The sequence below is a fragment of the Eurytemora carolleeae genome, unplaced genomic scaffold (genome assembly GCF_000591075.1).
Source record: "Eurytemora carolleeae unplaced genomic scaffold, Eaff_2.0 scaffold624, whole genome shotgun sequence".
Classification (NCBI taxonomy): Eukaryota; Metazoa; Arthropoda; class Copepoda; order Calanoida; family Temoridae; genus Eurytemora; species Eurytemora carolleeae.
In genome coordinates, this window is record NW_019396553.1 from 89,313 (window position 1) to 114,500 (window position 25,188).

The window sequence follows — 25,188 nt, forward strand, 5'->3', positions numbered from 1 at the left end:
AAAAGAGTTGTGAAAAGCCATGTTAGTAAGCTGAAACAAGTGTGAGAATAGATTTATATATCATCGTAAAATGTTCTGTCTGCTGAAAGCGCGTTATTAAAAGAATGCCGCGTTAAGCGTAGAAGAGGAACGGAACAGTAATAATGAGAACAAAAGTCGTCTTCTGTGCAAAGAAAACCCATGAAAAAGGATTATCAACATTTAGCTTGGTAAAATAAGACCAAGTACGCCTATTTTAGTTTAAGGCGTTGAAGTAACCCATAATTAAAATCTGTTTACTATGATAGAGCAACATATTTAGTCGCTAAGTCTTTAATATATGGTAATTTCATTACGACAACATTGCATTTATGAGATCAATACAGGGTGCTCCACTAAACTTGACCGATGGTGAATAGTCCGGAATGTCTAGTCCCATAATTTGTTAAGTTGTATGATATTAAAGATCAATAAAAATATTATATGGGATTAATATTGCTTTAAAGTGAAAAGATTTGTTTCGAAAAGAAAATAACAGCTCGTTAGATGTTATGTTTCGTGGGGCACCCTGTATATTACTGCCTTTGGATATGAGAACTAAGGAATAAAAGAAGACGACAACAACAATTTTTGAATGGCTACACAAAATAGCTATGCATATAATTAAGTTTTGTTAATTGTTGTATGATACTAAAGATTAATAAAAATATTATATGGGATAGATGCTTTATTAAAATTGCTTTAAAGAAAAATGATATGTACCCTAAAAATAACGACTAGTTAAATGGTATGTATCATGGGGATAAAAGAAGACGACAATTTGAAACAACAATTTTTGAATGATTTCACAAAATAGCTATGCAAATAATTTAAATGCTAGGTTGATGTATATATTATTTATATGAAACCTAGTATGAAAAACAACAACAGAAAAATAATGACTTTGTGGATACAGCTATAAGATTAACTGTAAGAAAACTAAAAACAATATAAGCACCATATTCCCTAATCAGGTATTATAAATTTGAACCTTATAAATTAACTAGTCGTAAAGTGATACTAAGTAATGAGACGGGAAGAGGAAAGATTCACAATGGTACCGTGGCAGCTCTGCAGTCAAAAAGAGCACTTATTAGTCATAAAGTAGTTAACTAACAAGTGATTAGTATGAATTGTTATATTGTAGAGCTGTCATAAATTCGACTATAGGTAACTAACAAGTGGCAGTTATGCTTGAATATTTTTTATAAAAAATTAAAATTTAATGATACTACTATTGTAAACTAACTAAAATAATAATAATCCAATTAAAGAAGTTTAAGAATAACTAATTGGAGTAATATCATATTAACAAATAAAGAAAATGAAAAATAAAATTAATTATCATCTAAGAAATTAATTATCAGCTAAGAAATTAATAAGTAAGCAAGTAACGGCTAACAAGAATTCACAATGGTACTAGTGTAAGATAATATCTAGTAAACCTGATAAAGTGAGAAACCGAAATAATGAGACAAAGCTGAAAAGAAAAGATTTATTGAGAACATGTAAAAGGAAGACCAAGTTAAAACCAGCTAAATATGGAGACAAGCTAGTAAAGAAAAGATTTATTGAAAGTATATAAAAGTTATGCTAAAGACTAAGTAAGGTGCGATGCACAAAGGTATAGCATAGCAAGAATTGGTTTTGTAGAAAAAAACAAACAAAACAGATTTGCATATATATATCCAGTAACTTGTATATCAAGCGAAGTAAACTGAAAGGATGAATTGCTTAGTGGCTGCTGAATCTGGAATGCCTCTGAAAGCAGTGAGAGTTCTTGGCTTGGATCCACTTGTTGCAAACATGAGCATAGTCCTTGCCAGCTTTTGAGTCTCTACAGCCGACTGTGGAACTTGGGTTCCTGCAGGAACCGTTATTATAATTGAAACAAATAGCAACACCATTGTGAAGGACAACATTGGCTTTTTGTTTGGGAAGGCTAAAATTAGAAGTAGATCTTGGAGGCATTGGGGTAAACTTGGGTTTGAATCTGTCGGAGTCAGCTTTAGGAGGGAAAGATTGGGTAGTGTTGGTGCAGGGAGCATTATTAACAAGGTTCTGAGTAGCAAAGGGTGAAGGTTGGAAAGAGCTGTTATTGGGTACTGTAAATGGCGAAGGGTTTGTAGCGGTATTGGTTGTGGTTCTGTGACGTTTAGAAGGGTCCGTGTTCATACCTGAACAGGGGGAAAAGATTATGATAAGAAGAGGAATTATAGTATGGGGAGGAATAATGTAGATTATTAACAATGGTGAGTAAAACTGCATAAAGTAATAAAGTATAAAGTGCTGTTAGTGAACATGTATAGTTAGCAAGGCTAAAAAAAATGTGATGATTGAATAGAAAAATTGTCAAAAATTTTTAAATACCACAAAAAATGGCAGTTTGCATATTATGTATAATAACTGTGAAATAATATATAGGGGAAGTATAGAAGAAAAGAAAAAATACCTGTTCTTTTGCTCTTAGTTGCATTAGAGACAATAGAAGGTTGAATATTTTGCACAGTTAAGGGTTGAGTATCAGGAACCAGCGTAGTAATATGTGTAGAAGATGTGCCAGGGATGCTGACAAATGTTGGCTGACTTAGGTCGGCGTTAATATTGCCGTTAGGAGCAGCTGCAGAACCTAGTAAAACATAGTTAATTAGTGTAATTAAAATGATTTAAATAAATCAAATAAACTCTACTAGATTAGAGTAGCTCACCTAGCTCATTGGCAAGAGTAATCGCCAAGGTGTCAGCATCTTGTGCAGCATCGCCGAGTTCGCTGACGAGATTGCCTACTAGGGTGTTAGTATCTTGTGCGATCGCCGAAAGATCACTAGATGAGTCCGAGTCATTGTCGTCAGTGGCGACATCTTCAGTCACTAAATTAATTTAGAGTTAGAAAGGTAATATAGAAAATATAAAACATAGAGATGAATAGAGTAAGAAAATAGTCTGACTAAAATATAAAACAAACATAGCTGTAAGACAACAAAAATGAAAGCTAAGATCAAACCTAAGAGAGTAATTACAGATTAAGGCCACCGATGGCCTGGGCCATAGCAAGCCGTTTAGTCCTGGGTAGTTTTAAATATACTTGAAAGGCCGCACTGGACCACCTGCCGACTTGTTTAATATCGTGATCTTCAAAGCCGAGGGAGCCAAGGACAGAAGGTATGCCGGCCCTGAAGGAGTGGCCTGATATGTAGCCAACATTGAAGTTAAGATATTTTGTAAGCCAAGTTTTGAGATGGACGTTGAACATTTTGTTAGTCAGGGGAAGCCCGGAGCTGAGACGAAAAGCAGGTAAGGATTCAATAATGATAGGGGAGCAAGTGGACCATTTGATGAATGCTTGAATTGGGCACAAGTCGTTGTTCGTCGGAAAGACATCAACAATGGATATAGAGTTAGGTTTTCCCGTCTTTGGAGACTTAACTGAGATGGACAGAACATTTACGTCACAGTTGTTAATTTTAGTGTGTTTCAAATTTATATCCTTGCCAAGTAAGTTAACATGTGGGTCAAATGAAGTGGATTTCTTGCATAACAATTCGCCCATTCTAAAAGATCCATGAAAAGCTAAGGTGGAAATTAACCAAAAAAGGCGCTTGTCTAATTTAGGAATTAGGCATTTCTTTATTTCTATTTTGATAATTCTTAGGACAGAGGGGGTGACTGGAAGACGCTTAGGTTTAGTAACAGGTGACAAAGCATCTAAGTTTGTTTTCCCTTTGAGTATTTGGGACACCAGGTCGGATCTTATATTTGGTATAGAAGTCCCTTGGGACAAGTGAAGTTGCCGCAGGCCAGCAAGATAAGAACTAATAGTAGAGGATTTTAGTCCACGATTTAGGAGATAAGCTGTGAAAATTAGGACATGATCCTGTGTCAGGGGAATGGACATGTAAATTTGAAGTTCCTGGGAACATTTGAGGAGCAGATTCGATGCGGTTCTATAAACAGACCAAGTTCTAGTACAAAGGGAGTGGTTTGCAGTATTGGCAAGGAGTGCTTTCCAACCATGGGGTAAAGCAATTCCAGGAAAAGAAGTTTCATCAAAAAACCCTGAAGGCCCGTATTTAGTTGAGCTGATAGTAGCAGTAGGAGTAAACAAGGAGGCTCCTGTAAAAACGACAAGTTTGTATAAAGTAAATGTACTAGAGTATGGTGAATAGTAATAAGGAATGTGATATATAAATGAAGAAGGAACACAAGTCCATTAAGGGACACAAGCTTCCTCTAGGGATACTAGAATCCTAAGTGGGACACGAAAATCCACTAAGGGATATACAATTCTAGAAAAGGATAAAAAAGTCCTCTCAGGGACACATAGATCCAACATGGGACATATTGATCCTCTATGGGATAAAAAGTCCACTAAGGGACGCAAAGATCCACTATGGGACACATAGATCCTCTAAGGGATAAAAAGGTCCTCTGTGGGACACATAGATCCTCTATGGGATAAAAAGTTCTCTATGATCCTTCTAAGGGACACATAGATCCTCTATGGGACACATAGATCCTCTAAGGGATAAAAAGGTCCTCTGTGGGACACATAGATCCTCTATGGGATAAAAAGTCCTCTATGATCCTTCTAAGGGACACATAGATCCTCTATGGGATAAAAAAGTCCTCTGTGGGACAGAAAATTCTCTATGGGACATATAAATCCACTATGGGACATATAAAACCTCTAAGGCACACAAAAACTAGTAATAGAAATAAAAGCATTTCGAATAAAATAAGAGTTAATGACAGAAGGACTGACGTAAGAAGTCACATATAAGAGTTAAGTCACAAAAACTAGGAATAGAGAGAAAGTACGGAAAGGTAAAGCGAGAAAGAACATAGAAAAAAGAAAAAAGTAAAAGAAAAGAAGAAGAAAGGAAAAGAAAAAACAACACCAACCTAGAGCAGGAGCAGGGTTAGAAGAAGGCCAGATGACTGGAGGTAGGTTCAGCTTTAAGGCCAAAGCACCTTTAGAAAGGATTTCTTGGCATCTCAGGTTAAGGGTTTGTAGATTAAGTTTCACTTCGGGAGCTACAGCTGAACCAAGTATTGAGGACAGGGCGTGGCGTAGCGCAGCACCGGAAGGCAGGGTACCCGAGTCGGACCAGGGGGACCCAGGGATAATAGCTGGGAAAATAGGGAACCCCCAGAGTCTTCTGATAGGACCAGCAGAGCAAGGAGGGCCAAGAGGGAAATCAAAACTACATAGTTTAAGTCCTGGGAACCGAGGATCTTTGTAGAGTGGGTAGAGGGAAAGAAGAGTTTCCTCAGAGCAAGGGTATAGTAGAATAATGATCTTCACAAAGGCGTCGGTGCTGGGAGAAACAAAAGCTCTCAAAACAAAGGAAGAGATTCCGGTTGCGGGGTAATCATCCTCTGTGATAACAGCATCGTTATGGCTGAACTCGTGTGGGAAAGCAGAGGAAGGTAGGTAATCTGAAACCAGCTTCCCGTCGGGGAAGTTGAAGATGTTGAGTGAGGGGATGCTGAGGGTCAGTTTGGTAGCTATAACTGGTTGCCAGAAAAGGTTGCAGTTTATAACTTTTTCTGTGAATAAGTTACCCACCAGGGCACAAGTACCGGAAAGGACACGTTGATTATCCGGGCTGAGGCGAAGAGCGATGACCGCGTAAGCTCCACCATTCCAGTTAACTGCGGTAAGGAAGGTAGGAATATCAGCCAAAGTTGAAATAGAAATGGCGCGTAGTTCGTCTACTGTGAGGTCAGATTCTTCCGTAAAGTAATCACTTCGAATTAGTGGAGGGCCTTTCTTTGGTCTACCCATACTGAAATAAAGGGCAATTAGCAAACCAAAAAATTATTTAAGGGAGGTAAAAATGTTGATAAAAAGTTGAAAGAAATAACTGGGGATAGAAACTAAAGAGCTGTGAGTAAACTTGAAAATAAGAATAAAAAATAAGAAAAATAAAAATATTAATTAGAATAGTCGCATTAAGCGTACTGAAAGTAATAAATGTAATACTATGGCTTCATATTAAATGCTAAACGAAAGAAAGTAGTCTACAGCTCAAATATTAAGAGCAAAAAGAGCTGGTAAAATAAAGATTAAAAATAAAAGACTGAAATTAAACAGTATAAAAGGAACAAAAAGTGAGACAGGAAAAGACTGAAATTAAAAGTATAAAAAAAAAATAAAAACAAAAATAAAAACAAAAATAAAAACAATAATAAAAACAATAATAAAAACAATAATAAAAACAATAATAAAAACAATAATAAAAACAATAATAAAAACAATAATAAAACAATTAATCTGAATCTGAATGAAATTGTTTAAGCACCAATAAGTTGGGCCACACTTCGGAAATCCCAAGATTTTCGCAGTTTATCTAAGTAGAATATCAATCTACTTGAAAAGAGATGGTCATGATTTTCCCGATTTTCTTCACAAACTCAGTAGCTTCTCCTAAACACTGAATTTACTGATCTAGGTCAACAACTTTGCTATGGGATGGAGGGATATTTTGTAGAAAAATGCACGATGCTAGTCGCTATTTGTTTCCCTGTTATCCGGAGGACCTATCCTCAGATTTGATATATTACGCTGTAGTTTAGTTATTTTGCAAGTCCTGATTGTGGAATTAGTCTGACTGCTATTATTTAAATTAAATAACTCTTTATTTGTGGCTTAAAACATAAATGGTGTATATTATAGGCTTCCGTGTTTTGTTGACCGACTAGAGGGGTTTGTTCTACTCTGGAAGAAAGGAGAAACTATTATCAGCGTAGGAGAGAGGGTCATCTCACAGGTAAACCAAAAAAAAAACACAGAATTGCGCAAAAATATGAAACGAAAATCCGTGAATTGTTAAACCAACTCCGAATTCGTAATCAGGGAAAATACACTTGGATTCTGGAACCCCTAAAGCCCAAGCATGAAGACTATGCCGAATTGCAGAGAAAAACAGCTTTTACTTAAGGGGCGGGGACTGTAATTAAAATGGCATCTATATGTATAGTTTTATTTTGAATCCTTAGCTTGTATCGGCTATTCGTAAAGGGGAAGACTGTTTGAAACACATTTTGTGTATAAGTTGGGTTTAAGAGGTTTCTGTGTATTCTCTTGACTTGTCACCTTTTGATAAGAAATATAATATTTGCTGTGATATAAAGTATTTTAATTAAACCGAATACTCTAGAAACAATATTAGCCTCTGAATTCCTTATCTTGACCAATAGATTATTATTTTGGCCTTGAAATTCTTTGATCTTGACCTTTGAATTCTTTATCTTGGCCCTAAATTCAGGTTTTAGTCTGGATTCTTTATTTTGGTCTCAATATTTTAAATTTTGTCCTGAAGTTTATTTTTATTAACCTCTAAATTGTATTATTTTGGCCTCGAACATTTAATTACCATCCCTTTATCCTCAGGATAATGGTAGGACGAGCCTGGAGGCTGAGAAGGAAGGGAACTGGCTGGTGGTGGAGGACGCAAGACTGGAGGATGGAGGAGAATATACTTGTCATATCTCAGCTTTTCATCCTCAGGAGATCAGTCACAGTGTCAAGATAAGAACCAGGTAGGATCATGTCAGGGTCAGGTACCACAAAAAAATTGTGTTTTAATTGGTAAGCGTTTTAGTCAATATTTGATGGTTATTTTATGTGTTAAAGGCGCCAGCCACCACAATTAGGGTTTAATAGTTCCTGCTTTTGTTCTATTGTGATGTATTAAGACAGTCCTAGAACTAGCTTTATTAAAAACTAACAACATTCAGTTTATAGCAACTGCTCAGACTCGGTCCTTCTAAGCCTTGTTCACTATCTTTGTTTTGGTTAACAAAAAAGCAAGTTTTTGAACTGTCCTAATAAAATATATGCAAACCGTTTACTCTCTCCTTAGGTATACGCGTATTGGATCTAGCAGTAATCATTGCATTCATCGTAAACTTAAAATCATCAAAATTAGATCAAAGGAGGAAAAGAAGGACGCCTAACACAATCCATTTGAAGCTAGAAGGACTTGAGGAACTAGGACGTTTCTAAATGTCTAATTTGATATTATTTGATTTGTATTGATAAGTAACTGCGTACAGGTTAATATTGATCTTGTTATATCTAGGCCTGCTATACGTAATATGGTTGATGAAGTTGATGCTAGCGAGGGAGAGAACGCAACCTTATCCTGTATCCTTACTGCCGGAGAACCTACTCCGGAGATATCTTGGAGTAAACCTGGATCCGTCAAACCTAGAGCTCTCATCAATTCATTCGGCCCAGATCTGAATCTTGTGAATGTAACCTGGGAATCCGCTGGTGTTTACCAGTGTACGGCGGATAATGGCTTCGTCACGAGTTCTTCGGCGAATGTCCATTTCCGAGTCCGACATAAACCCTACATTCTCCGCTCCGATCACTACGTACACTTCAGTCCTGGACTTGGAGTAAAGTTATCCTGCACAGTACCTGGGTACCCGGAGCCGAGCCTAACCTGGTTCCGAGGTGGGTTCGCTCTCTCCTCTCTACAGTATAATATGAGCAGGATCGGGACTAAATACTCTCTCTACCTGAACCCGGAGGAGGCTTCCCTTGGGAATTATTCTTGTAATGCAACCAACACTCTGGGGTCGGATTTTAAATCTATAGTGGTCTCAAACAAGGTAGGAGTTATTTTTTATCCAAATAAATAAAGATAAAGAAGGAATTGGTCACATTTTTTCAAACATTACTAGCTTACCAATTGATTTAAGTAGCAAATAGCATCCCAATCTCAAATGTTCCAATCTTAATAGAATTTATTTTATCTAGGTTGTACCGATAGAATTCGTCTCTGCTCCTATATCCGAGTCTGATGATGAGTATTTACTCCAGTGGGTTGGAACAAGTGGTGTACAAGTATCCAAGTATATATTAATAACCTCGAAAGAGGATGGTAGTGAAATGCTGGAGATCGAACTGAAACCTGATTCTCAAACAGGTATTGTTATTACATATAATAGCACTTCGCATCCCTGTCTCTTCTCTTTTAAAACTTGGATTTCATTTGTTACTTGACAATTTGATCTTATTTTATCTTATATTATAAAAAACTTAGCTTTTAGGGGGAAGCGCCCTTATTTCAACTGTGAACATTTGTGGATTTTCAAAATTTAATGCAAATTGAATTTTTTGGGGAGTAAAAATTTTAAATTTTAAATCATCATTAAACCTTCCCGGGGGACTTATGTGAGGTACTACACAAAATTTGGGCCGATCGGTTCAGCCGTTATGACTTTTATTGGATATAAACAGACAGACAGACAACCAGACAAGCAAAGTATATATAAAAAATGAAAATATTTTGAATTTGCAGATTTTTCTGTTTCAGTGGGGGATTTCAAAAGTTTATTTAATCAAAGTTTTTTCAAATCCTTTCAAATTGTTCTATAATATTTTACTAGGTTTGAGTTGGCCTGCTGAGTTTAAACTGACCGGCCTTGAACCAGCTACAGTGTACAAAGCCCAGGTGTCAGGGGTCAATGAAAACGGCGCCGGTCCCTTTACTCAATTCATCTTCGGAACTCAAGGAACCAGTTTTAATCCTGAATCCGAGAAACTGGTTTCATTCTCCCCGGCTAGGTTTGGGATCAGTTTTAAACTCTGTATTGTCAGCTTGTTATTGTTTGTCAGTTTATAAATTAGGGGTTAAAAGGACTGGGATGATTTACAAAGGTTCCCTTTAATCCTTTGTCAGAGTATAATTGACAGGCACGGACATACCACTCAAATATTAAGGATCATTTGAAATTATGTCTTTAGTCTCTTTTTTATATACCAAACACCTAGTGAAGAGTTAGGTGGTATAGAAGAAAAGGAAAGTTTTTGTGAAGTATTCGGACATATTTAGAACATATTTATACTAACGTATTTGGACAGATCTAGAACATAGTTATACTAACGTATTTGGAAGAGATCTAGAACATAGTTATACTAACGTATTTGGACAGATCTAGAACATAGTTATACTAACGTATTTGGACAGATCTAAAACATAGTTATACTAACGTATTTGGACAGATCTAGAACCATAGAGAATAGAATATATATTAGAGGGGAATTTAGGCAATCTCTCGGTATGAATTTTTTCATCCCTTTCAGCCTGAAAGGGAGTTCAATGTGTACAAATCATGTAAATGTTCACAAATTATATGCAGCAGAGTACATTAATACAGTATGTTCCCTAGACTATCCATTTCAAATTCGAATTTTTTAAAGGTGTTAAATAAACTCTATAAAATGACACGTGTGCATGACAGGCTATCAGAGATTTGATATAGAGAAATCAAATAATTTTCAAGAAAACTTTTCTATAAAATGATACTCCAGGGCCTAAAAGGTTATATAGCACAAATATGTGAAGTACACCTGCAGTATGGAAACAGTACAACAAAATGACCGTTATACACTTTTTTTCTAGTAAATTCCCCTCTAATATATATTCTATTTTTTTGTCTAGAACAAAGTTATATTGTAACGTATTTGGACAGATCTAGAACATAGTTATATTGTAACGTATTTGGACAGATTTAAAACAAAGTTATGTTGTAACGTTTTTGGACAGATTTAAAACAAAGTTATATTGTAACATATTTGGACAGATCTAGAACAAAGTTATATTGAAACGTATTTGGACAGATCTAGAACAAAGCTTTATTGTAATGTATTTAGACAGATCTAGAACAAAGTTATACTGTAACATATTTGGACAGATCTAAAACAAAGTTATACTGTAACATATTTGAACAGAACCAAAACTAATTTATATTGTAACATATTTGGACAGATTTAAAACAAAGTTATATTGTAATGTATTTGGACAGATTTAAAACAAAGTTATATTGTAACATATTTGGACAGATCTAGAACAAAGTTATATTGTAACGTATTTGGACAGATCTAGAACAAAGTTATATTGTAAACAAACCATGTCTAATATTTCCTATTCTTGGTTCTAATCTCTTGGCAAAGGATAACAACCTAATAATTCAGAATTCAAGATTCTTAAATGTCACCAAACTTTGTTTCAACTAACTTTTATAGCAGTGGCTTAGGCTCTTAATATTTTTGTACAAATCTTTTTACGTAAAAATTTACAAGGAAAACCAAAGTTCACATTTAGTTAACCAACCCTGTGCATTGTACAGTTTATGTCATCGTACAGTTTGTGGCCGGCACAATCCGTGGCACGAGTTAAACATATTGTTATGACTGAAATTATGGATTCATTTACATTTTGTATAAATACACTTACATTTTGTAATATAAACTACAATGTATTAAGGAATTGAACAGCCCACTCATTTTATACTCTTAATTCTAATAACGACTTCTGGTTACAAAGATATGAGAATTTTAAAAATATTAGTATGAGAGCGAGTACTCAATTCCTTATTATGCATTAAAGTTCATATCTTACAAATATTTTAGTTCCATTTCATTTATAACATTTAATAATAATCCAAACTTATGAAAAGTTTCCTTTAAATTTAGGCTGAAATTTAAGATTTCTAGTGTGCAGTGTGGTCAAAACTTGTTTGTTTTTAATCCCTGAATTAATCAGTTATCCTTATCTTATTGCAGTCTTACAGAATAAATCAACCGTTTTCTTACAAGTTGTTTTCTGATAGCATCTGTTGCTGCAGCGCTAGGTCTCTCTCTCCGACCCTTCCATGCAATCTCTGGTGTTGGTATCGTACCAAGGAATGTCCTCAAACTCGCGTCCTTGTAGAGGTCGGTTAGCCACATACCTTTCAATCTTGCTGAATTGTCAATACTTTGTTGATAGATGACAGCTAAAGTTGCCGTGTTTGGTGATCCTCTCTTGTTGATGCTTGATGAGGGATGTTGGGACCTGAACCACGGTTTGAAGCTTTCCAATTTTATTATTGGCTTCGTTCGCTCCTGTTCCAATCTCTTAAAAACTTATTTCACATGCCTCTGTTAATAATAATAGATAAGTTTGTACTTTATCGAATGCCACTTGGCACTGATGAGACGCAATGGTTGCCTTGCACCATATAAGATCGTCACTTTTTTTTAAATTTTATTCGTTAGCGTTTTATTTCATAATTTACACTACACTCCGGTAATGAAGCGAATTTGTGAGCGCACTGCACACTTGTGACGTCACTCCTTTTTTCGGTAAAAATCTTTCGGGTTTATTTGTCTTTTAGTCCTTTCTACTTAATATTTGGCTGATTCACTATTTCAAATCCAACTTGAAAGCCTGTGTTGTCGAATAAAACGCTTAAATTCAAACGATTATTTTATTCCTATGCACTCGAAAACACTGCAGAAACCTCCGGCAGAAGCGGAGAAGTGTGTGCTCCCACAGAATTAGGTCAACTGATCTTTGCTTTTGCTCTCAGAGCAGTATTTGAGCTGGAAATTTAGCCGGATCATTGTTGGATCAATGTTGGATCAATGTTGGATCCGGATCGGATCTGGATCTTCAGAGCTGAACACTTGAGAATGAGATATCCTTAATCCCGATTACTTAATCTAAGAATCCAATGGGCACACTTTTGATTTTCTTCTTAAACCGTTCTTTCTTGGATATAGTAGAGAAAAATCAAAAACCGGTTTTCCCGTTTCTTTATATAATCTTAAATGGCGCGCAAAATTTCAAATTTATTGGCTTTATATATGCGACTTTTAATGGTTGAATTTTATACACTTTTCAGGATACAAGCACAAGATTAGGTTAGTCTCGATATTAAGAAAAAGAGAGGATCAAGCATTCATCCTGATTTCCACCATTCAAAAGTTTCCGGCTCTGGTTAAGTTAGGATAACTCACACAAAAGTTTTGACCACATAAATGTATTTGATGGTTAATTTTCTTCAGCACATTGATATCAGATCTTAGAAAGCTAATATTTACCTAACTAATCAAAAATGTATTTATTTTTTATATTTTTGTACCTTAACATAAAGTATATTATTGGATATTTTGTTTTGTTAATGTTTTTTGAATATTGTATCTAAATGTTGTTATGTTTGTAAACACTTGAATCTTCCGTCTACTTCCTCATAAATCAACTACATCACGTGGATTTATTGGTTTGCGTAGTAAACGCTACCACATAAAACTTTATTCAGTTAACACCATCACATAAAACGCCTTTCTTATTGAAAAACAATAGATTTGTAATATGTTTTCATAAATGGAAATATTTTAAGAAAAAAATATTTAAATTATTTAAATTATAAAGTACCATTAGACTTTTAAAGACTATTAAATAAAGAATTGTTTTTAAACCCTCCACCTCCAACATTAAAGTTACAAAAGCTTACGTAATAATCTAAAAAAATCACAATTCTTTAAAAAATTTATGTTGCAGTTTTTTTTACTACCATTTTTTACTAATTGAAGCGTTTTATGAGTAAAGTGATTTTCTTGTATCGTCAATTTATGTAACTACTTTTTATTTCTCACAATAAGTTCAGATTTTAATATTTAATTTGTTCAGCACACAGCGAGTGCATTTGTAATTGGCTTTTTCTGATTTATTTTTCCAGCGACACTTAAACATTAATTAATTAAATTTTTTCCTAAGTCGTTCCTTTTTATTTTATTACCTTATTGTTAATTTTATTGAAACTAAGGGTTGGTTCTGTTTTCTGGGGATAAAAATATTCACATTTTAATAAAATAAAACTTCAGCAGAATGGTATTTTGAAATTTAAAATTCTTTTAATATTTGCTAGATCTTTTTTTGTTGCTTAAAAGCTGCAATAGGTTCTAAAACAAACTTAAGTTCAAACTATTTTAGATTTTTTTTGTGCACTGTGTTTTGTACTCATTAATAACATTCTAAATTGTTATTGAACTTCTGTTAGATATCTTTAGTTTGTGATTTTAAGGTCAAATTTATTTTTGGCGATATATATTTTTCTTTTATTTCATTTTATTTGTTAAACATAATCTTGTGAATTTTTCCCGATTTTATTTTTTTCTTATGTTTTAAATGTCTCTTTTTTTTGTTTCATATAAGTAAAAGTGCAGATAAATGAATTTTTATGCTATACACTCTTCATCAGCAAGGTATTTAATATTCTTTTAAAATTTATCCCTAAAACTGATATATTAAATCTTAATGTTATTTTATTTCAAAAGTATTTTTTTGTCTCTTAAATTTGTTTATTTCTTAATCCCTGTAAACATTTAGTCTCCGATGAACCGATGGCGAACATATAAAGTCCAGAATTATTTACCCGCCAACTTCGCCATCGGCACATAAAGTCGGTAAAAATGTTTCCTGGGATGTTTCTTGCAGTGTCACTTTTTTCCCGTCGAAAACTTGTGAAACAATTTTTTTGTTCAATTTTTCTCATCATTTTAAAAACTTTTAGGTGATATTTTTGGGTTCGATCAAATCAAATTAAATCATGGGGATTCGCATTTTTTTTTGGCTCAACTGATGTGGATACTGGATTCTGATCCTATGCACTAATCTTTGTTTCTTTTTTTGTTAGGGGGGGGGGGGAAGGGGAGGATGCCCCCTAAAAACTATTTTTTATAACTCAATTTTTTTTCTCAGAAAGGATGAGCCGAGTCTGGTTCCACTCAGGAAACTATGTTCATTCATTATAATTTAATTCACCTCGATCGGTATAAAAGTATTACAGGGAGACCCATTACATTATGGATTAGGAAGACGACAATTAAGCAATAATGTGTAATGATAATGCCAAAATGCACATTGTTTTACCACTAGCATGAACTTATTGATTGATGTGGTTCTGTGATGATTGCACAATTGATTGGTTTCCTGTTAATTGGACTATTAAGTATCAAAACTTGAATCTAAAAGTCGTCTTCCTACTACTCAGATGTGTGATTAATGATTCTCGTTACGGGTCTTTATGGGTTTTACATTCCGTAACAGAGTGAACGACGTTTTCGATCTGTAAAAATGTCATCTTGGAAAGATTTACGTCTCATGATTGCTCTACTCTAGGTTAGAGAGGGAGGGAACCCCAGGACGCCATGAGCCTCTGCTATGCAGACACGAGCCTTCCAGATTTGCAAGGCAGACCAAGCAGAGGCTCATGGTGTCCGGAGGTTCCCTCCCTCGGTTAATTTAGGTAAAGATAGAGCTAGATAGTCACGGTATGTTTATCTGCTTTAGAAGAGGGGGAGGGGGGTTGCACAGCACTTCTAATCAGAAATTACCGGGCTGGGCCTAAGTACTCTTTCTAAATATTGTTAATTTACATTAAGACAAGTTCTAAAGCTGTCCTAATACGTCACAGAAGATTTTAAACCGCACATATCCCTTCTCCTGAGTTCATGCATTTAGCATTAGATAAATAAGTAGTCTTGGGCATTACAATTGAAGTAATTTTTAAAATGATCATATTGATGGAACAGTCTTAAAATGATCATATTGATGGAACATTCTTTAAATGATCCTATTGATGGGACATTCTTATAATGATAATATTGGTGGAACATTATTAAAATGATCATATTGATGGAACATTCTTAAAATGATCATATTGATGGAACAGTCTTAATATGATCATATTGATGGAACATTCTTAAAATGATCATATTGATGGAACATTGTTAAAATTATCATATTGAAGGAACATTGTTAAAATGATTATATTGATGGAACATTCTTAAAATGATCATATTGATGGAACATTCTTAAAATGATCNGAAAAAATAACCCGCTAAGCATGCTGTCCCATCGCTTTAAAACACGGGGAGTGTGTCTTTTGCCTATCATTGTCAGAGGTCTGCCATGAGTAATCCAGTTTCCATTGTGAGGAGGGTGAAAAACCAGTTTATGGTATTTGATTTAAAGTCTATTGAAGGCTCTGTTCCCCCTTAAAACCTGTATCAGCATGTACTTCATCCCTGATGTTTTGAGTTTCTGTATTGCTTCTGTATTCATCTTTATTACTTTATCTTGTTCGGGATTAGTCACGCTTTCTACTCAGTTGTGGAGAGAGAAGAGAAGAGAATTGTCCTTGCTATCTAGACTTCTATACAAGTACAACGCACATAGCGCCCTTTCTCTTAACAGGCTTAGAAAGCTCTGCTGACACCCTTCCTCTGGGAGGTTCGGATACACACTCGACGGAACATTCTTAAAATGATCATATTGATGGAACATTCTTAAAATTATCATATTGATGAAACATTCTTAAAATGATCATTTTGATGGAACATTCTTAAAATGATCATATTGATGGAACATTCTTAAAATGATCATATTGATGGAACAGGAGAAATAACAATGTCACACAACCAACCAAAACCAAACAGGTCAGCATTTTAGTTTCTATGCTCAATGGAATTTTTTGTGACAAACTAAAACATTTTATTACGTTTTAAAGCTTTATTTTATCAAAATTTAAGAAGAGGTGTGAAGCTTTATTTTATCAATTGTACAATTTAAGAAGAGGTGTGAAGCTTTATTTTATCAATTGCACAATTGAAGAAGAGGTGTGGAGCTTTATTTTATCAATTGCACAATTTAAGAAGAGGTGTGTAGCTTTATTTTACCAATTGCACAATTAAAGAAGAGGTGTGTAGCTTTATTTTATCAATTGCACAATTAAAGAAGAGGTGTGTAGCTTTATTTTATCAATTGCACAATTAAAGAAGAGGTGTGTAGCTTTATTTTATCAATTGCACAATTAAAGACGAGGTGTGTAGCTTTATTTATTTACTTTTCAGTCTGAGGGACTCCGCGAGGAGGAATATGATCTTGTTCCTGATCTTATAATTGATCATTTACCTTGGTAAGTGTTTAGATGTGTCTTTTTCATGATCTTATAATTGATCATTTACCTTGGTAAGTATTTAGATGTACCTTGTTCATGACCTTAATATTGATCATTTACCTTGGTAAGTATCTAGATCATGATCTTGTTCAAGATCTTATTATTGATCATTTACTTATCTAGCTAAGTCTGTGCTACCTCAGATGATCCCCCAATCCATGAAAGGTTCATATCTGGTTGTAATTGAAAATATTGTCTAGCTAAATTGTCGATTTTAAATTTCCTTGGAAATCCATCAATGCTCACAGAAAAATTTCGATATTTTAGATCGTGAATGAACAAAAAATATGTCAGCTTTTAACGTAAAATTTAAAGTTTATAATTTTGATAAAATCAGGGTGATGAAGCCTTATATCTTTGTATTTGTAGTGGATCGAAAACTGAATACAAGAAAAACAGTTTGTTGGGAACTGGAGGGTTTGCTAAGGTAATTTTTTACCCCCATATCATGTCATTTATCCATTTATTTATCTTATTCATGATTATACACCTTTCTTCAATTAAAATATTATCATCGAAAAGAATAATTTGAACAGATTTTTTATCAGATCATTTAATTTTTTTCATCTTTTGTTTGTTGGTCACACTCTTTGATATGATACTTTTTAATCCATCTGCTCTTCTTGGCAATTTTAATAGAAATATATTTAATAGAAATATTCTAGTATCAATCTAAAAGTGCTATGATTAGGTGTACATGGTAACTGAGATGAAATCTGGATCAGTATTTGCGGACAAGATTATTAGTAAGGAGTTCTTTAAAAGAAAAGCGTCCGCGGAGAAAAAGGTTCAAAACGAGATTGACATCCACATGTAAGAAATACACTCATATCCAAGGTTGCAATGCAAGGAAAGTTATTTAAGAGGTGTACGCATCTTTTGTACTGCAGTGTACTATCTCTGGGCGGTAATGTAAACACAAGACGGATGTCGAAGCCTGACATGGGATACATCTTTCACATAAAAAATCAATGAAATATTCTGGTCATGGGAAACTATTATGTGAATTATCAAAATTATGAAAATTTAATGCTTTTAACCTCCTCGGACACTAAACGAACACTGATGCATCTATTCTTGTTTACAAATTCCGCCCAGAGAGAACTGGTTTCCTTGCATTACAACTTTGCTCATATCTGAACTTGAAAAGTGGGACATAAAGAGATTATTTGAGAAATACTGATGCATGCTTGAGTTGGGGAAGGAGAGCAGAGTCTAATTTGAGCTGGGAACTTTTGTGGTGGATACTCAAAATCCCGATTGCTTGATCTCAATATCCACTGTGGACACTTTTGATTTGAGGGTTAATGCATTATCTTCAAATCAGTTATCACTTTAGGGAACAAGATCTTGAAAACTACAATACAAGAGTTCCCGGCTTTGATATGATTGTTATTGCTATTTATATTAAGTGGGACATAAAGAGATTATTTGAGAAATACTGATGCATGCTTGAGTTGGGGAAGGAGAGCAGAGTCTAATTTGAGCTGGGAACTTTTGTGGTGGATACTCAAAATAAGATTCACCGACAAAGGGTCAAACGACACAGGGTCAAACGACCCAGGGTCAAACGTCAAGGGGTCAAAAACGCGACAAAGGGTCAAACGACACAGGGTCAAACGACAAAGAGTCAAAAAATGCGACAAAAGGGCAAATTTTTTTTAATTTTGACGGTTAGTATAATTTATTATTATTTAAGGTTAGGTTAGGTACATTCTGGGCCGAGCGCTGCGCCTAGAACAGGCTGGGGAGCCGAGCGCTGCGGCCACGGGTTAGGTTAGTTAAGACACTTTCTGGCCCGAGCGCAGCGGCTAGGACAGGTTAGGGGGCCGAGCGCTATGGCCACATGGTCAATTATATTCATTTATTTATTTATTATTTAGGGTTAGGTTAGGTTAAGACACTTTCCGGGCCGAGCGCTGCGGCCAGGACAGGCTAGGGGGCCGAGCGCTGCGGCAACATGGTCAAATATTGCCAACCCGACCATTATGAAAGCCAGAATCAGACTAAAGTTTTAAATCTTCTAAAAAGTTTGGCGGATTTTTGTGATTAAAATTGCGAGTTTCCTATGATTCAAATCAAAAAATATTTTTATCATTTTGACCTTTTGTCTTTTGACCCTTTGTCGCACTTTTGACCCTTTGTCGTTTGACCCAGTGTCGTTTGACCCTGTGTCGTTTGACCCTGTGTCGTTTGACCCTTTGTCGTTTGACCCTCGGTCGTTTGACCCTTTGTCGGTGAATCCAAAATCCCGATTGATTGATCTCAATATCCACTGTGGACACTTTTGATTTGAGGGTTAATGCATTATCTTCAAATCAGTTATCACTTTAGGGAACAAGATCTTGATAACCACAATACAAGAGTTCCCGGCTTTGATATGATTGTTATTGCTATTTATATTAACATCATTTATTTTTGCTACAGAGCGTTCCAAATAATATTGGATTATCTCCAACCTTCAACTCAAAGAACCTTGTGTTTTCTGTATGCAAATTCCTTTACTTAGTCCAAAACAATTTTGACAGGGATTTTATTAGATAAAATTCTGATATTCTGATATTCCTGAATATTCCAATCTAGAGCTTTGCATATGGTCCATGGTGAGACGCACCATGATCTAACAATAAAAAATTCCTAATATTAATATTAATTCGAATTCAAATTATAATTATTAACTTTTATTCAGACGTCTGGATCACGTGAATATTGTTCAGTTCCACAAGGGATAAAAATAATATGTTTAAATTTTTTGTTGGAATTGGAGTTTTTAGAATCTTTTGGATTGATAAAAAACTGAGACAGAACTTATCTTGTTTGTTGGTTTGTTTGAATTCAATAAGCGGCTGTTGGGAATCTCAGAATCAAGCAATGATCTAGATCTTATACAGACCCTAGAATTGGTTTAATTTTTCTTCGATATCCTATTGTGGTCATACCTTGCAGGAATCAAGCATTTATCCTCAAATTGGAAACTGGCCACATTGGATATCGAGAGCTAGGGTTCAAGATTAACAATACTCTTCACAAAAGCTGCGACCTCGGTCCCCATTTTTTGTGCGCAGAATGACTGTCATTTTCGTTAAAATTCAAAGCAATTTATGCCAATTTTTTTTTTGATTTATTAAAATAATTATTTTATAAACTAAATTTCTGCTTAAAAACCTATTTCTTATAAAGAAATTATCGATGAAAACTATGGTAGAACCGCAGAATCGCTTATTTCAGGCAGCGAGCAATCTGCGTTACTCGCGAATGCCGCAATGAATTATAAGACGGAGAGAAAGCCAGTTTTAGCCGTGGCGCTCGGCCCCCTAGCCTGTTTCCCTAGCCTGCCCCGGCCCAGAAAGTGTCTTAACCTAAAGTAACCCTAAAATGTATACTAATCTCTCTCTTCTTATAATTCATTGTGAGTGACTCAGTTTGGGACGCTACCCTTATTTCAATATCATCATTACCTTAGCTGTTTCTGTAATTTTATTCGCAGATTTATTCTAAAAGTATTCATCTCAATTAAAGTAAAGTAAACCTCCAACAAGCTACCCTAGCTGAAAGAATTTGCCCAAACCTCTCCTAGATTTTTAAAGAAGTTTAGTAACTTATTTTCAATTTTTAATTATTTTTCTCAACCTGTTTGTATACATGCAACTAGTGTGTAACGCAGTATAGTATTTGTTACATGTTTTGTCCATCTTATTTTAGAAATGTAAAAAAAAACAGTCTTCTGCTGACAGAAAATTATTTTAAAATTGTACACCGTAAAATATCTCATTGGTATCAAATTAATCCTTAAGTTTTTCTCTAAAATATTGCACTTCAGCAAGTCACTCCCTTTAATCAATGAGAAAAATGCATGCAGTTTTAGGATTAGGAACTAGAATTATTTTCAACACAGCGCAGAGGTGGCCTTGGAAGCTAGTTTTTTTTAATTAATATGATCTAATATTATTGAATTTTTTTCATTTGGCAAAAATTTATTTGAATATGTTTGAAGTATTTTGAAGACTGCAACTATATTCATATACTGATGGAGATATGCACCAACAGAACTTTAGTTCAAGTTCTCAAAAACAGGAAAATTATTCTTTGTATCTTATACATTTATTAAATAGGAACTTATTCCATATTTCTTTTTAATACCCAAATATGATAATTTATCTAGTAGCAAATGGAAAAATTAATCATTTTGCTGTAGTATATTTACTTATAGTCTTGGGTTGAAAAGTAGGATGTCCCTAAACGCCTGATTTGAGTTAAAAAAGATTAAAACGATTGATTTTTTGGGGTAGATAAAATGCATGTATATTGGGACTCATAGGACCATGACTGTTAGAACACGGTTTAAATAATCCAATGAACTTAAAACATTGCAATTGTGAAACGTAAAATAGGCCGAGTTTATTTTTAAGCTTCATTACAATATTTAGGACACAGTTCACACAAGATCGTTTTTATGCACTCGTTTTGAAAGAAGATGTAGGTTTAGAGTTTATTTTCATCTCTCAACACGGTGAAAAACTAAAAATACAAAAATTAGTTTTTAATAAAAATAAATTAAAATTTTGTTCCAAGCTTTTATATTTCTAAAACTTACTCTGATGCGATCTTTGAGGTGTTTTAATGCTCTTCTTAGATCTTGCTTATTCTTGCCAAATTATTCTCCGATGGTTTTGAATAGCTTGAAGATTTCAGGATTGCTTTGCTCAGGGTTATCTTTACATCTTAGGAGTTTCGTACAGAATTAATCCTAAACAGTTTCTCTTTAGTAATCTTTAAACTCTATCAAAAATTTCTTTTTAGTAAATTGGACTCCTTCTAACCTTATTAAGATCTGATGTTGGTTTAGATCTTGGATTAGTTTTAAGTGGTTTAGCTCCAGGTATAGCTTTAAGCTAACTCCAGGTTCAGGTTCTACTCCAACAATAGGTCCAAATCCTACTCCGGATAAGGTTTATTTTCAGGTATAAATCAGGGTTGGATAATCTCAGGTTCAGCTCCAGGTAGAGTTAACACTGGGGCTCTGGTTCTAAGGTTACTTTCAGGACAGGTTCCGCTCTGGTACAGGTTCTAAAGTGATAAACTTTCAGTTTTGTACTCTACTTTAGAGCAACCTTTAAATTTTTATCCTACCTAGTTGGGATCAGGGGTGAGCCTTATCACAATCTTCTAAGTTTCACATATCTTGGACTATAGGTTTGGTTCTTGTCTCTCAGTATCCACGTTAATAAATCTTGGATCTGCAGGTTGGTTTACTCTTATATCAGGTCTACAGAAATTTACAGTTAGATATGGGCCAACATATATAATAGTTAATTAATCTTTTACCTCAAGATTGGTTTTATCAAATAAACACTCCTCCATATATCTTCTTTAACTGTATTCACCTTCTAAATATATTGAACTTGACTTGTGTCTTGATCTCCAATTATGATTTTCTATACCTTTCTAGAGATGGGAAGAGTTGAAGTTTAGACTTTTTCTCCTTAATCTCCCATTGTTCTGCAACAATATTCATTTGCAGGACCATTTTGAGTTTTTTCATAAAAGCTTGGAACATTACAATAAAATTGGTAAATTTAAATTGTTCTGGTTCCTGCAGTCTGATCCTTAATTAGTTAAAGGTTTTACAATGTTGACAATTCAACGTTTGTTCCGGGTCCTTTTTGAGCCGTTTTAAGATAGTCATAACTTGTTTAGAGGGATGCCACTGCCAAGCACTATGCAAACATGGTATGAACAGCTTATTTTTGTTCGCATTTAGCATCTAAATTTAAAAGCGGGCACAAGAATAATGTGTTCAAAGGGAAACCATCACTGAACCTGAAGCTAGATACTATCTTAAACAGATTATGGAAGGAACCAGGTAGGAATATAAAGTTACTGTTTTCAAGCAGATTGTAAGGAACTAGTTAGGAATATAAAGTTACTGTTTTTGATACTATCTCAAGCAGATTATAAGGAACTAGGTAGGAATATAAAGTTACTGTTTTTGATACTATCTCAAGCAGATTATAAGGAACTAGGTAGGAATATAAAGTTACTGTTTTTGATACTATCTCAAGCAGATTATAAGGGACTAGGTAGGAATATAAAGTTACTGAATTTTATACTCTCTCAATCAGATTATAAGGAACTAGGTAGGAATATAAAGGGACTGTAATTGATACTATCTCAAGCAGATTGTAAGAAACTAGGTAGGAATACAAAGGGACTGTTATTAATACTATCTCAAGCAGATTATGGAAGGAACTAGGTAGGAATTTAAAGGGTTATTAATACTATCTCAATTAAGGAATTTGAAAGAATTTATTTCATGATGATGAAAAGCTACGAAATCTTCTTCATTGTTATCCAAATACAAATTTTATGGGAGTTTTTAACTTCTGTCCCTTTAATATTTAACTATTCCGTTGACAGTCCCTTTAATATTCAACTATTTCTTTTAGATACCTTCACTTGCACCAAATCTTGCACAGAGATCTTAAGCTGGGAAATATGTTTCTCCACAGAGATATGACGCTGAAAATTGGAGATTTTGGTCTGGCAACAAAGTTTAGGTGTTCAGTTCAGAAGAAAAAATTATGATATTTTCTAAATGAAAATCTACAGAAATTATCAACCTCATGAAAGAAACTGGGGAGTTTTTTCTCAAATCGATGAAGCTATTTTTTAATGAATTTTTAAAACCTGAAGTTAACAGTTCATATTTTATTTTGAAAAATTTTATGGTGAATTTATAATTGTCTATTTACTAGATTAAACCCTACGAAAATGTATCAACCCCCCAAAAATAGAAATTGGGTAGTATTATTTGGTAATTTTATAGAAAACGATTTTTGGACCTAATCCCCCCCCCCCCGCCCCCCTATCAATTTTGTACATGGATCTCATATGTAATGCATGGATATAATTGGTCATGTGTATTAATGTATCAATGTAACAACCCCCTAAAAAGAAATTGGGGAGTGTTATTTCTTCATAAGATTAACATATTTTAAATAAATTTCTAAAACCTGAAGACAACAGTTCATATTTTATTTTTAAATTTAAATTTTAATTTTATTGTGAATTTATTATACTCTAGTTACCCTGAAAAGAAATTGGGGAGTGTTATTTCTTAAAAAGATAAAATGATTTCTAAATAAATTTCTGAAAACTGAAACAACTAGACAGAACAACCAGCTGAGCATGTGCGGGACTCCGAATTACATTGCTCCTGAAGTCCTCTATAAGCAAGGTTTTCAAGCCTCTTAAAAGGGACCGTTCACTTATTTGGGTAATTTAATGGTAAACTATTAAGCCTTTTAGCTATTTAATGGTATTAGTCCTACGTTTCAAAGATATCTGTGACCGGAGTAAAAGCCGTTATATCATTTAGAATTCCAGCGGAAAGGTATGATACCTTTGCATATACATAAAATCTAAAATTATCATATTTCAATGACACAATGTGTCAGTTATTGTATAATGAAATGTAAAAACCATGCTTTTATAATTAGCAAGAAATTAACGTTTTTTTGTGTTAAAACGTGATTTAACAAATTAACATGTTTAATCAAAGATGACTTTCTCTCCCAGAAAAATCGGTTCCAACTCTTAAATAATCACTGAGGAAGTAGTGAAAACGTATCTAACCGTCAAATGTTAAAAATAAGTTGTATTTTGAAAATTTTAAAATAATTTTTAAAAAATTAAAGATATCTCTAATTAACTATTAGATACTACAGTTTATTTTAATATTTGAAAATTTTTAAAAATCCAAGACCATGAAAAAAAGCATCAAATAGTGTTTATGCCTAGGTATCATACCTTTGGAATGGAATTCTTAATGACAGATCAGCTTTTTCTCAGGACACAGTTGTCTTTGAAAAGTAAGCCTAATACCAATGTATAGATAATAGGGTATTTAGTTTACCCTCAAATAACCCAAATAGTGAAAAGTACCTTTCAAAACAATAATATTTGTTAAACACAATTATAGGTAAAAATCAGTTGATCATAAGGGGTTTTAAACTTTTGTGAAACCATTGTGTACTTAATCATTCTTCCTCACTTCATTGTGAATTCATATTGAACATGCTATAAAGTAATCATCGTGCTATAAAGTTAAATTAGCTGTAAATTATAGCACATGTGCTATAAAGTTTTAATTGGTTCCTGGATTCTCTCTAAAAAATTAAAAATATTTCCAAAATATTTTATTTTTAAGTTGAAATGAAAATAGAATTAAAATCAAGTTTATATTTTGACTTCTGCTTTGTTTCAAAGCTTATTTGATTTAGAAATAACCATTGAAAAAAGACAAGTACACAAACGTTTCATCAAATTATCTATAACAGTATTATTTTGGCACGACTTTCTATA

The 25,188-nt window shown here is 34.0% G+C and overlaps 2 protein-coding genes and 1 long non-coding RNA gene across 13 annotated transcripts in view; 2 read left to right on the top strand and 1 right to left on the bottom strand.

Annotated features, from left to right (window-relative positions):
• LOC111705383 (opioid-binding protein/cell adhesion molecule homolog) overlaps positions 1-12,974 on the top strand; it is a 16,200-nt gene extending 3,226 nt beyond the window's left edge. The window contains exons 2-7 of one of the 6 annotated variants that reach the window (XR_002765999.1): positions 6,698-6,791; positions 7,415-7,563; positions 8,106-8,643; positions 8,792-8,960; positions 9,424-9,819; positions 10,991-11,495. Coding sequence is in view for 5 of the 6 variants with exons in the window: in XM_023477905.1 (XP_023333673.1) it covers positions 6,698-6,791; positions 7,415-7,563; positions 8,106-8,643; positions 8,792-8,960; positions 9,424-9,659 (1,186 nt within the window). In the remaining variant the exon portion in view is untranslated. Of the gene's footprint in view, positions 1-6,697; positions 6,792-7,414; positions 7,564-8,105; positions 8,644-8,791; positions 8,961-9,423; positions 9,820-10,990; positions 11,496-12,705 lie in introns of those variants that run through there. The other 5 variants (XM_023477909.1, XM_023477907.1, XM_023477905.1 and 2 more) reach the window with 5 other exon arrangements.
• Positions 12,975-13,984: 1,010 nt separating this feature from the next.
• The window catches only part of LOC111705379 (serine/threonine-protein kinase PLK2), a 29,394-nt gene continuing 18,190 nt past the window's right edge, over positions 13,985-25,188 (top strand). For 3 of the 5 annotated variants that reach the window (XM_023477896.1, XM_023477897.1, XM_023477898.1), the window contains exons 1-11: positions 13,986-14,068; positions 14,565-14,594; positions 16,264-16,303; positions 16,718-16,782; positions 17,194-17,251; positions 17,516-17,637; positions 19,514-19,550; positions 20,819-20,898; positions 22,628-22,687; positions 23,271-23,381; positions 23,994-24,061. In XM_023477896.1, the coding sequence (XP_023333664.1) occupies positions 14,034-14,068; positions 14,565-14,594; positions 16,264-16,303; positions 16,718-16,782; positions 17,194-17,251; positions 17,516-17,637; positions 19,514-19,550; positions 20,819-20,898; positions 22,628-22,687; positions 23,271-23,381; positions 23,994-24,061 (706 nt within the window). In that variant the 5' untranslated portion in view covers positions 13,986-14,033. Of the gene's footprint in view, positions 14,069-14,564; positions 14,595-16,263; positions 16,304-16,717; positions 16,783-17,193; positions 17,252-17,515; positions 17,638-19,513; positions 19,551-20,818; positions 20,899-22,627; positions 22,688-23,270; positions 23,382-23,993; positions 24,062-25,188 lie in introns of all 5 variants that reach the window. The other 2 variants (XM_023477899.1, XM_023477900.1) reach the window with 1 other exon arrangement.
• Positions 20,976-22,611, bottom strand: LOC111705390 (uncharacterized). 2 transcript variants are annotated; one of them, XR_002766001.1, is made up of 5 exons: positions 22,266-22,611; positions 22,150-22,211; positions 21,955-22,090; positions 21,419-21,891; positions 20,976-21,342 (listed from the first exon to the last, which is right to left on the bottom strand). It is a non-coding gene; the product is annotated as an uncharacterized LOC111705390 (long non-coding RNA). The 2 variants fall into 2 exon arrangements; XR_002766000.1 differs by lacking the exon at positions 20,976-21,342 and having other exon boundaries at positions 21,378-21,891.